This window comes from Daphnia pulex, chromosome 10 (genome assembly GCF_021134715.1).
Source record: "Daphnia pulex isolate KAP4 chromosome 10, ASM2113471v1".
Lineage (NCBI taxonomy): Eukaryota > Metazoa > Arthropoda > Branchiopoda > Diplostraca > Daphniidae > Daphnia > Daphnia pulex.
Window position 1 is genome coordinate 494,425 of NC_060026.1, and position 11,686 is coordinate 506,110.

Below are 11,686 nucleotides of genomic sequence, written 5' to 3' on the forward strand. Positions count from 1 at the left end.
AAAACTGAAAAAACAAAATCAATCAATGAAAATTAGATCATTCCTGGGAAGTCGTGCTCCATTTGATGAGGCTGATACTGAATTTTGAATGAGGATTTGGGTCGGTAATGGCGGGTTGTTTTCGTACAGCACCAGCTTCATTTTATCGGCATCCAAAATTTTGCCTTCCATCACACGATTAACTTATGGTAAACTTTTGACAAGAAAATCTTCTCTTTTTATTTCCCCATTTGCATCGGTAACCTCTTCGTTAGTTGTTACAGCTCTAAGCACGTGTACGAAATTTTTCTTTACAGACAAGTACACAATCACATTTTTTTACAAAAAAAAAAATGTTCTTTCCCTTGAAAATATTATCCAGCCCATTTAACAAATTTCACTTAATATTAGTTCCGAAACAAATCAGATTTTAAAAGGAAACATTGTTTCTGTATTTTACCAAAAATTGTTATTCTTAATTGACATCACAAAATATACCATTTGAAAACCAGCACATAGTAATGCAATTAGTTTTCTTAACGCAACTGCTAAAAACTCAAAACACTTAAGTCAACAACTGACGGTTCGATTTCAACGTTGGACAAACACACTATAGAAAGCATAAATGTTACGGATAAAGGCAAGAAAGATGCAAAAACTGCATTAACATTTTGACTTTCAGTGACGTTAACATTCCGTTAATTAAAATTGGGAAATTTCTTTGTTAATACCAAATGTTCAAAACTAGAAAAAAAAAAACTAAAAAACAGATTTTAAAAAATCAATCAATTAAAATGGGATCAGTCCTTGAAGCTCCAGTCGATGATGATGATGACTTTTGACTGAGGGTTTGAGTTGGCAATGGCGGGTGGTTTTCGCACAGGACCAGTTTCATTTTTCCGGCATCCGAAATTTTGCCTTCCATCACACGATTAACTCCACCATTAATTGATTGAGTTATTTTATTTTCACGGCCTTCAGTTGATTTATCAGAAGCTGTCACGGTTAACATACCGTTGGCGTCAATTTCGAAAGTAATTTCGATCCTTGGTAGACCACGTTTAGCAGGATAAATTCCAGATAAAATAAATTTTCCCAAAAGTATGTTATCACGTGTCATTGCCCCTTCTCCTTCGTACACCTGAATAAGAACGCTGGATTGGTTGTGAATTTTTGTAGTGAAAATCTTAGTTTGCTTCGCTGGAATCCTGCTGTTGCGTTCAATAAAAGTGGACATCACTCCCTCAACGATTTCAATCCCAAAAGAATGAGAGCTGGCTTCCAGTAGAAGGAAATCCTTTGCTGCTTCCAAACTATATCCAGAAAGAAGAGCAGCTTGAACTGTAGCTCCACAAGCGACAGCTTCGCCATGATGAAGGGATTTATTCAACTCCTTGCCGTCGAAGAATTGCTGCAACAGTTCCTGAATCTTAGGTATGCGCGTAGATCCGCCTACTAGAACAATTTCATTGATTTCTTTCTTGTCCATTTTTGCGTCAATGAGAGCCTTTTTGACAGGTTCCAAAGTTCGGTGAAAGAGATCAACACACAATTTTTCAAAATAGGATCTAGTAACGGGGGCGTAGAAATCGAAGCCTTCGCAGAGCGAGAGGATTTCAATGGTCGCTTCAGTCAAATGAGAAAGCGTCCGTTTAGCTCCCTCGCAGGCAGTTCGAAGTCGGCGCATTGCGTGTGGGTTAGACGATAAATTGCCTTGTTCCTTCTTGAGTTTTTTGGCAAGATCGTCAACCAACTGAATGTCAAAATCTTCGCCACCCAAATGAGAATCGTTGGCTGTCCCCTCTACCTGAAATATTCCACCTTTGATGGAGATGACTGAAACATCGAGGAAACCACCACCAAGGTCGTAGATCAACACATTTTTTACTTCCGCAAATTTGTTCTCGAGACCTTAACAAAAAAATAAAAGAAGATCAATATTTATCTACACGTACTTCTAAACAAATAATATTTACCATATGCCATAGCTGCGGCTGATGTTTCATTCTGGACTCGCAGGACATTCAGACCAGCAGAAATCCCCGCGTTCTTGATTGCTTGGCGTTGGAAGTCGGTGAAATGCGCAGGAACAGCAATAACTGCATTCGTTACCTTTTCACCTAAGTAAGCTTCTGCAGTTTCTTTCATTTTTTCTAGTATTATGGTTGCGACGGTGCCAGGCGTGTACGTTGTGCACGTGCCATTGAGGTCGAACTGTACATTTGCTTGACCTTCAGCACTCTGCACAACTTTAAACGGCCAGTACTTCTGATCATTAGGCAAGGTTGAATCGGAAAACCGACGACCAATAAGGCGCTTTGCATCTAATATAATAAAATGAGAATTTTTGTAACAAATAAATAGAGATAGAAATTAATACCAAAAATTGTGCTTAATGGATTTGTGTCCATAAGATTTTTTGCCACCTCCCCGACAAATTTCGCTCCATTATTGAAACTTAAGCAAGATGGAGTAATACGATTATTGTGCTCATTTGCAACTATTTCCACTTTTCCATTGTGGTATACTCCTACACATGAGAAGCTGGTGCCTAGGTCAATGCCAATACAGAGCTCTTGGTTTTCTTTTTCTACAAGTAAAAACAAATAATCAAAAAAATGTAGAAAGATTAGAAGTAACGATGAATGAAGTTTCTTTAACATTATTCAAAAAATATCACTCAAATAAAATTAAACTACACATACTAAGTATAAAGTGTTTTTAATTCATAAATAAGATTGACTCAACTCACCATCAGCATTCAACAACTTAGGTCTCTTAGCATGAGGATTACCACCAACAGCCGAAGGGAATTTACAAACAGGAATTGTTTTTTTCTTACTGGAATGGTTTCCCTCCGGTTCCACGATCTTCCTCGGTACCATACCTCCACAGCTTTTTCTTGCTGTTAGTTTAGGTACTCTTGGTTCCACAATCTTCCTTGGTGCCATACCTCCAGTGCTTCTTCTTGCTGTTTGTTTAGGTTCTCTTGGTTTGTAGGGTCGTCTTTTTAATGTGACCTTTGGAGTAGCAGAAGTGTTTTCAGCTTCGGCTTCATCCTCCTTATTCAAAATTTCTTCAAGGGCTGCATATTCTGTTGACTGCGGTCTAGTTGTTCTCACTCTAGTACTTTTCCTAACTTCACAATTTGGAGTTTCTTTCTGTTTTGCTTGTTCATCATTTTGCTGTAAGCCATCCATCTTTATTAAATCTTAAACACTGAAAGCTTGGATAAGAAATGTGGGTCAATTTAGGTATTGTGCTAAAAAGGATTATTACCTGTTTAATCCTAAAACCCAATATCTTCACGTTAAAATTTTACAACACAAAAAGCAGAAAAATGCCTTTTCAGTTTCTTACCAACGATCACATGAAATACTTGGAAGTGAGCAAAAATCGAATTTCAATGGCTGCTGTAATTCGGCAATGTCAGGGTCTCCGGGATCACTATCATCAGCGCTCCCAGTGGTTGCTTAACATTCAAAATGGCGACTATTTCACGCATGTTGGTTTTTGCACAATTTTGCAAGACTCGTATTTGTAGTCATGTGGTGTGTAAACTTTGAACTTTATACATGAAAATGTTCTTTTTCTTATTCCCCTATTTGCATAAGCAATTATTCAGCTTTGGCACGTGTACGATTTTTTTTACAGAAAAGTTACTGTGTGTTGTTATGACTGAGGTTTCCCCGTTTCCCACATTGTTTAACAAAAATATGCTTTCTTGTAAATATTATCGTGACTAGATTGTAGATATAGCGAGATGTACTACAGAGATAACTAATTAAAATATTCTTTTATATACGTTATACGTCATGCATTGGTATTTTTTAAATTTTTGGTTTAACATCCATGTGCAGGTCCTCTAAAAGTAAAAGCCTTATTAAATAATTATGTTGTTTTGACATGACTATAATTCGATTCAACAAATTTCACATACGCGTACTGGAACAATAAGATTTTAAAAAAAAATTTTACCAAAAATTGTAATTCTTAATTTTTATCACACATTATACCATATGACAATAAAAACATAGTAATGCAAGTTTTCTTTACGCAACTGCGAAAAACTCAAACACTTAAATCAACAACATCAATTTCTTGTCTGCAACGTTTAGCAGGAGAAAAAATCAAAATATCATCATCCGAACTTGAACCGGTTACAACTGACGGTTTGATTACAACATTGGATAGGATGCGATCGTTAAGGTTTTGCCACAGTTCCAGGAATTTGTCAAATTTCTCTTTAAATGAACGATACGCTTTCAAAATATTCTGATAGACATTGATGTGATAGCTGCGATTTTTAGTCACGCTGCAGTGAACCGATTTCTTACCGATCGGCGTAATAGTAACATTAAATCCATGTTTGGATTCTTCCAGCAAACTGTCGGCGAAAAGGCGAGCTTCTTTCACAGTGGTAAAGTACTGAGACATACTCTTAAGGGGAGAGCGGGAAAATTCTTCCAACTCGGGATGACCATTCACAACGGCATTCGGTTGCTTCCACGTGAATTTCGGCTCCTTCCAGGATTTCGATCGTTCAACCCATCCTTCCGCGATGCGAACAAAAGCTGCAAAAGCAGATGGCGAGTCAACTAGCCCTTGTTGAATCTCGACACTCTGTAAGATACAAGTCATAAAAGTTAGTATGCAACTCTTTTTTGCCAACATAGAAACCTTGGTTGAAAACAACTCCCACAACTGGACATCTTCCATCCACAAAAGACACCGGAAAACATTTTCAACTTCATCTTTCTTCACGACCGATACAAAATCACGGTCGAAAAAAAGCTTGCACAGATCTCGATACCAAACGAAGCAATTCGGGAATTGCTTGATGTTTGTTTGCGACTTGGAGTCGGACAAATAGAGGTCCAGTACGAGTTGCATGAGTTGAGGAAGCGGTAGTTTGGATAAAAGATGCTGGAGAACTGTGCCGTTGTCGGTCATCATACCAAATCGATTCTTCTCGGCAAGAAAGAAGAGCTTGACACATTCGAATATTTGCGAATTCGACACTTCCCCTTTGTCTGGGCTAGAAGAATCCAATAATCGGCAGATACAAACGATCCAGACACTGACGAGAGTGGTGCAAGTGTCCAAAACAATCAACTTGGAAGTAGAGTCCAATCCATCCCAGATGCCTGAAGAGTAGATGAGAGCATCGAATAACTCGTACTTGAATTTATTGTCCCACGATCCCGTTATTTCATACGAACTGACTTGCTCCAAGAAAGATCGTAACAGCAGTTTGTCTTCTGATCTATTCAAATATTGAACAGCTTCCAGGATCGACTCTCGGCGTAACATGTCGGGGACTTGATTTGCCTTCATTCGGGAAACCACGACCTTGGATATAAAACGAAGGATTCCAATTGTAGGCGGCTGCTCGTTGGAGTTGAGGAGATCGACCATAATGTCTAAAAGTTGTTGAATCTCCAGTTGATCCAATAATGGTTGTACTGTAGACATGTACTTTGAGTCAACAGGGTAGGAATTGCTCTCCAAACGTCCAATAAACTTCAGGCACGATAAGAGTTCAGGTAAAAATGCTTCGCCTGGAGTAGTGCTCTGTCTTCTAAGGGTGGATGCCGGCTCGTCCCGTAGCAAGATCAATTGATACATGGCCAGCACTGATAATGTAGACTTGCCTAACTCAGATGATGTAGCCAATTCCCAGATGACTGGAGATGAAATAAGTATCTCCAATAAGTTCTTCTTGGAAAAATTAGCTTCAAAGTCGATGACTGGAGCTCGGAAAATGTCAGAGAACAAAGATTGAAGCCTCTCGGCGTGACCAAGCCGAATGTAGCAGCTAACGCATGTGTCGAGATGTTGATGGATGTTGATGGCGAACGAGGAGGCGATTAAATTTCCAACTTCCTTAGCTCCTTCGGCGCAATTAACTTCCAGTAAATATTTCAATAAAGAAACTGTAGGGATAAATTGCTGGGTAATACGATGAGGAGAAATCAATCGCTTGATGAGCTCGGCAATATCCCTCCAACCTAGTTTAAACAACATACAAAATAAGAAATGTGAATTATAAAAGTTGGAATAAATATTTACCGAATAGACACTGAAATTTTGAGATTGCCAGGGCCACTTGTTCGTTCTGAATCCCTTCAAAGTTCTCGGAATTGTTACCGATTCCTTTTTGGTCTTCAGGGAAATCCAATCCGAGCAATTTCAGGAGAGCGAGTCCTTCTTCGCGAGCTTCTAAACGGATACACATACGGAGCAATCTCAAAGTGAGTTCGCCCTTTTCCATACCTGCTCTGACCCACAACATTCGAGGATCGGCAGAACCAAGGACGATTACATTTTTCAAATCTCGTGTGACATTCTGGCGGACATCATCTATCGATTCGGGAAGGGCTAAATTTAAGGAAATCTCCATTCGGTCTAGAAGAGAATTTAGTCCAAAGGAACAGCTGATACGAAAAGATTCTTCTTTGGGCCAAATGACTAAAACACGACGGAAGAAATGCTGCTCTTCAATTTGATTTTCGCATTTGTCATCTCCGAGAAAAATCACTTCCAGTCTGTCCGGTTTGTCTAATGTCAAGAGATTGCGAATGGGTCCAACACACTGATGGTCCGGGTTTAGCTTGATGTTGAAGTCTGTTGAAATATTTTCAGAATCCTTCCAACTTGAAACTGCAATTAGACGATCTTTTTTGGCAACACTATTCGACCCATCGTTTGATTTGATTTTGTCCAGCAGTCGAAAACGCTTGTGGGTTACTGTTGCAATATGCACGTCAATAAACGGACAATTGAGAAGTAGTTGCGCCAAAATGAAGTCGTTTCCTCGAAGACGATGAAACGGAACGTCTTTTTCGCCATACTGTTCCTCCAAAACGAAAAAGAAGACATCTTGAATCAACGTTTTTTCAGAGTACAGTGACAGATGGGGTTCCTCTTCGTGACGTAAACAATTATTAGCAGAGTCATCGAGCTCAATTTTTGATGGAATCTGGAGTGAATCGTCCATCTGGTTTCTATTAAAGGTGCTATTCGGAATCCAGTGCTTCAAAACTTCTTGAATCTCATTCAAGCCATGTAGAAAAAGGGGGAAGTTATGGGGTATTTCAGTCTTCGGGTTTTTCCAAATGAGGTTGAAAACAAGTCTTAATATGGAGCCTTGTGTGACGGGCTCCACGGAATGCTCGCAGCAGTTGTAGAAGGACAAGAGGTAGAAACGCTCATCGCTTCTTTGATGGGTCTCTATAACTTTTCTTCTTCCATTATATTCCACCTTGGAACCTCCACCTTCATGACCTCCTTCCACAGGTAATTGAAGAATCACCGTACCAAAAGTTCCTTTGAAGAAAATAGAATAACTACCAATTAAAATGCATTAACTATGATAAACTGTAAATATACCACAATGTTTGGGATCACAGACTATTTCTTTGTAATGGCCGCCAGCTTCATATAACAATAATTTAGTCAGCTTGATTTCTACATCTATAACATCAACAGGTAGCCGTAGATGGCATCTAACAATTGACCAAATGTCATAACTCTCATGTGTTGAAAAGAGCACTTTCGGCAATGTTATCTCTTTTGCTAATCTTAATGAGTTTTCGAGAGGAATGCTGCATCCTCTTCCATAAGATAACTCCCCGGAAACTGTTTTTAGTTTGTCAATATCCTACATTAGAAAGATTTGAATAATGATGAAGTTTGTATAACAATAAAGAGTGTACATGTGAATTTAACTTTAATAAAACATCCTTACCTGTAGAGATACAGGAATTTGGACTTCACCAAGTGTTTCAATGTGGACGGTAGAATTGAGAAGTGCAGTATCAGGCAATTGCATTCCCCATGCAAAATCAAGCAATAAATCGTTTTCATGTACACTGACTGCATCAGCTAACCATCCCCTATCGACAATTCCTTTTCTAATGGGCTTAGAAAACTCTTTAATGTCTGAAACTGCCATAGTTCTTCAACAAATATTTTAATACCAAGCAAGCAAAATATGGAAATTCAGCCAACACAAACTAGAAACTACGTCACGCCATTAGGCTGATGTGTATGGGATGGGAAACTCAGGGTAAACACTAAACAGAAACATCCAAAGCTAAGCGCGTCACATGTCGTATGGTGGCGCCACGCGTCGTATGCTAAAAGCATTTTTTTGTTTTTTACGGATTCATTCCGTTTCCCTAATCCCTATAAATTTTTATGTTTTTTGTTTTACCTTTCTCTAACTCGTTCAGCATCTCCTAGAGTGGATAAGAAGAGTTAAAGTGTCAAACCAAAAAATACATTTAAAAACCATCAGAAATTTGAGATACTGTTGTACGATCGTGAATTTTCCTGGTCAAATTTATTCAATGTAAGGCCATGCGCAAAGTTCCATTTAACTTGAATAAGACAACAAATTTAAATTTCAAGATAAAACGGGAATTAACGCATCGGAGCAAGGTAAAAAAAATCCAAACCAAAAAGTGTGACGCAAACATGAATGTCTGATACACTCATTGGTAATCTTGGTAAAAGGAAGACAACAAAACTTTACTGGATTAAAAAATTAACGGATAAAGGTGGTTAAATTAAGACGGACACGAGCTTTCCTACGGATCAAGAACGACGTCTCGTTTCTCGTAGTGAACATTAAGACGAAAACACCAAGACAAATAATCCAGAGATCTGAAGAATCCCAGTGGACACTTCGCCGAACTTAAATAAAAATAGAGTTGTCATTAAAATTAAAACTTGTACGTGGATTCACTAACAAAGTATTCGGCTTACCCAAATTTAATTTTGATTCGCCTTAGTCTGTCGGGTTAGGTACGGCGCCCTCAAGAAGTTGGATCTGAATTTCAAACAAAATGATTCCTGTGTTGACTTTAAACATGAACTAAAGACACGATATTACCTCATTTCCGGAGTTATATGTATTGCCAACCAATTTGTAAGTGGCGACTGCATTGGAGTCCGTGTACATCCAAGACATGAGAGGCCTTTCATCCCCCTGCTCTGTTGCATCAAGTAGACAGCTGGAAATAGGCGTCCAAGTCTTTAAAATGTCAATTAAAAAGGTATATGTTCAAATGCCATGAGAATTTTGTTACATGATTAATGATGCTTACTTCAGTTGCCCAGATAACGATTCTCGAAATCTCATTCATTGAGGCTAAGAATCGACCGTCGGATGAGAAGGAGAGCGTATCTATTGGTGAATCATAGGAATTTTCCCTCAGGATTTTTTGCCTTTTTGCTACGTCGTTTTCCATGGGATTCCAGACGACAGTTACTCCATTACTTAATCCACTGCACACAAACAAATGTGAGTAATCAATAAAATAAAATTTCTAAAAATAGCCTTAAAGTTTGATGAGATGGCTGTTTGTTAATATCCTCACAAGTCACAACATTTAAATAAATACAAAATTTTTTTTTAAAAAAAGGAAAATTTTTGCAGTTCTATTCCCTACCAAATCAAAGTCCTTTTGTCGATAGTGTTGGTTGCAGGTGCAATAGAGCCACTGGTTCTTACGGTAGGAAGCCAACCCAAAGTATTACAAGTGGAAGCAAACTGCACGCTGTGGACAGGAAATGCGCTGCTCTTAGACCAAATCTGTGGAATGGGGTAAATAAAAAGATTGGAAGGATGAAAAAAAGTTTAACATAAAATTGTTTTAGGATAAGAAAATAAAGGGATTCAAATTGCAAATATACCTGTGCGCATCTGTTGGATGCCCCAGCCAACAACTGCAACTTTTCATTCCATGCGAGGTCAGCTATTTCCCCCTTTTAAACAAAATTAAATTTAGATCACAATAAATTTTAATACGAATGCTATGTCACCTCCTGCCTGAACTTCTGACTAACTCGGTGGGTACGAGCAGGTAGGCTTTCGATGATTTCGCAAATTTCAATTAAACCACTTCTAAAACCGACAGCAACTTGGTTATCAGCCACCCATGTTATTACAGTGATCTCTTGATCGTAACGATCAATTGTGCAAAAAAGATTGTTCGCTTCTCCGCTTGTGCTCCATATCAAAACATTATTATAATCCTGAAAGAATGTTGCATTATCAAAATATTTTTCAAAGCATTCCCAACAAAGACTTCAATTCACATTGCAACTGAAAACTACATAAAACAGAAAAGAATTTTTACTTACAATATCAAGAGATGCAAGCATATCAGGTCTAAATGGACTCCACACCATGACTTCAAACTGACTGCAATCTCTAATTTTGAAAAGAACTTCTCCATTTGGATAGCTCCAAACAACAATAGTACCATCTGTACATCCAGCAGCCAACTGAGTCCCAATTGACTAAAAACCAAAGAATATCCAGTAGAATTAAAACTAAAACCAGTTTAATCGAAAGACTTACATTCCATTCTAAGGTTGAAACTTGTTTCGGAATTTGAGAATGAAGTTCAAATTGGTAAATTTGAATCCAATCCGAAAATGGAGTGCCAAAACTTTCAGCTTTCAACAATAAGACTTCCTTTGAATACCCAGCAAAGGCAAGAATAGGAAGCTTTGGGTGGAAACGGCTGATGTAACACCCACTTTCATCTGCAGTGGTTATTTTCCTCTTTACTTGATTGAATTTAACTGAATGGTATAAATTCAAATATCATATGGTATAATTCAAAACGGCAATTAAATACTTTGGAAAAGAGTTTTCTTTTAATGGCTCCTTATAAATTACTACTAACCATTCTGTACATTAACCGGTCGCTGTACTTCTTCCAATGTCCCTGGTTGTTGCATCCACTGTGTGTTGTTTCTAAGTATCATCAGCTTTGTGTGCCCTTCCAACAGTAACAGAAATCCATCCTCCATTACTCTGGTTCCATCTTCCTCGAGTACTACTTCAATATTTTCATCTACACCCAAGTTGAAGAGTGTTCTAGCTACAAAGCGTAAGTGTTTTGGTTTTAATACTTAATTTCCATAAAATTACATGATTTGTTACATGATTTGATCAATACCTTTACAAATAACTTCTGCAACGCTATCGACTCCAACACCAAATTGGACTCGTCGATCGTGACTTATTAGTCTAAAGGGTTTCTTCACGGCGTCCATAATGTAAAGACAATAGTTGCGAATCGGATAATTTTCGAGAAATCAAGTAATTAAATTTTTTAAATCAAGATTTGCCAGAAAAAAAGCACACAACCAGCATGCAGCACGCTTTAGATGACTTGGAAGTTGGAACGAAACCAAAAAACCCAACCATGCGGTTGTGCACGCTGTGACTGTCGAGCACGCTATGCAATGGTTTTCAATCGAAAAGCAGACGACAAAAAATGGCAACACGACGTTGCCAAAAACCTTTTTTCCTTGCTGGCTTGAATTTTGAATTCCAGTTCAACAATTTTCAAGCGCTTTCGAAGAATTCGAACAATACTAATTAACACACTCTTTTGCGATTCAGATTGATTGCTGACATAGCCATTGTAAACGGAACGGTTTTTATATTTCTGCAGACAGTTGAATATGTGTTTGTAGGATGAATTGAAATCAAAGTCTTTTAAAAAACAAAATCAAATTGCGGGATAACATGAAACTTCCAAGCGCGTTTTACTTAAATTAATATGGATTTTTATCATAACTGCATTTTCCTTTCGTAATGATATAAATATTAAAAAGAGATAAATATTGTATACTTAGTTTCGGGGGTTTGGATCAACTGGGAGGGATTACAAATGTTAAG

The 11,686-nt window shown here is 38.0% G+C and overlaps 3 protein-coding genes across 6 annotated transcripts; all 3 read right to left on the reverse strand.

The window, feature by feature from the left end:
* Positions 1-407: 407 nt before the first annotated feature.
* Positions 408-3,660, reverse strand: LOC124204502 (heat shock 70 kDa protein II-like). 2 transcript variants are annotated; one of them, XM_046601586.1, is made up of 5 exons: positions 3,259-3,660; positions 2,732-3,198; positions 2,360-2,569; positions 1,956-2,303; positions 408-1,890 (listed from the first exon to the last, which is right to left on the reverse strand). In XM_046601586.1, the coding sequence occupies exons 2-5, from the start codon at positions 3,177-3,179 to the stop codon at positions 761-763; spliced, it is 2,136 nt and encodes a 711-aa protein (XP_046457542.1). In that variant the 5' UTR covers positions 3,180-3,198; positions 3,259-3,660; the 3' UTR covers positions 408-760. The 2 variants fall into 2 exon arrangements, with proteins under 2 accessions (XP_046457542.1, XP_046457543.1); XM_046601587.1 differs by having other exon boundaries at positions 2,732-3,205; positions 3,259-3,659.
* A 291-nt stretch (positions 3,661-3,951) lies between these two features.
* LOC124204498 lies at positions 3,952-8,057 on the reverse strand. 3 transcript variants are annotated; one of them, XM_046601577.1, is made up of 5 exons: positions 7,730-8,057; positions 7,372-7,642; positions 6,052-7,308; positions 4,660-5,990; positions 3,952-4,602 (listed from the first exon to the last, which is right to left on the reverse strand). In XM_046601577.1, the coding sequence occupies exons 1-5, from the start codon at positions 7,934-7,936 to the stop codon at positions 4,051-4,053; spliced, it is 3,618 nt and encodes a 1,205-aa protein (XP_046457533.1). In that variant the 5' UTR covers positions 7,937-8,057; the 3' UTR covers positions 3,952-4,050. The 3 variants fall into 3 exon arrangements, with proteins under 3 accessions (XP_046457533.1, XP_046457534.1, XP_046457532.1); XM_046601578.1 differs by having other exon boundaries at positions 3,952-5,990; positions 7,730-7,895; positions 7,962-8,043; XM_046601576.1 differs by having other exon boundaries at positions 3,952-5,990.
* A 250-nt stretch (positions 8,058-8,307) lies between these two features.
* LOC124204506 (THO complex subunit 3-like) lies at positions 8,308-11,329 on the reverse strand. The gene is made up of 11 exons (XM_046601592.1): positions 10,959-11,329; positions 10,683-10,880; positions 10,352-10,578; positions 10,132-10,290; positions 9,811-10,023; positions 9,682-9,753; positions 9,438-9,580; positions 9,093-9,273; positions 8,879-9,019; positions 8,752-8,815; positions 8,308-8,679 (listed from the first exon to the last, which is right to left on the reverse strand). The coding sequence occupies exons 1-10, from the start codon at positions 11,053-11,055 to the stop codon at positions 8,774-8,776; spliced, it is 1,473 nt and encodes a 490-aa protein (XP_046457548.1). The 5' UTR covers positions 11,056-11,329; the 3' UTR covers positions 8,308-8,679; positions 8,752-8,773.
* Positions 11,330-11,686: the final 357 nt, after the last annotated feature.

What these genes read in the sequence shown, in the direction of transcription:
- LOC124204502 (XM_046601586.1), bottom strand. Translation starts at nt 3,179, where the DNA reads ATGGATGGCTTACAGCAAAATGATGAACAAGCAAAACAGAAAGAAACT. An exon ending in TAAGTTGTTGAATGCTGATG is followed by an intron (nt 2,570 to 2,731) that starts GTGAGTTGAGTC and finishes TTTTACTTGTAG; the next exon opens with AAAAAGAAAACCAAGAGCTC. An exon ending in AGCCGCAGCTATGGCATATG is followed by an intron (nt 1,891 to 1,955) that starts GTAAATATTATT and finishes TTTTTTGTTAAG; the next exon opens with GTCTCGAGAACAAATTTGCG.
- LOC124204498 (XM_046601576.1), bottom strand. Translation starts at nt 7,936, where the DNA reads ATGGCAGTTTCAGACATTAAAGAGTTTTCTAAGCCCATTAGAAAAGGA. An exon ending in AAATTCCTGTATCTCTACAG is followed by an intron (nt 7,643 to 7,729) that starts GTAAGGATGTTT and finishes TTTCTAATGTAG; the next exon opens with GATATTGACAAACTAAAAAC. An exon ending in AAAATTTCAGTGTCTATTCG is followed by an intron (nt 5,991 to 6,051) that starts GTAAATATTTAT and finishes TGTTTAAACTAG; the next exon opens with GTTGGAGGGATATTGCCGAG.
- LOC124204506 (XM_046601592.1), bottom strand. Translation starts at nt 11,055, where the DNA reads ATGGACGCCGTGAAGAAACCCTTTAGACTAATAAGTCACGATCGACGA. An exon ending in ACCGGTTAATGTACAGAATG is followed by an intron (nt 10,579 to 10,682) that starts GTTAGTAGTAAT and finishes TATACCATTCAG; the next exon opens with TTAAATTCAATCAAGTAAAG. An exon ending in GTCAGAAGTTCAGGCAGGAG is followed by an intron (nt 9,754 to 9,810) that starts GTGACATAGCAT and finishes TTTGTTTAAAAG; the next exon opens with GGGGAAATAGCTGACCTCGC.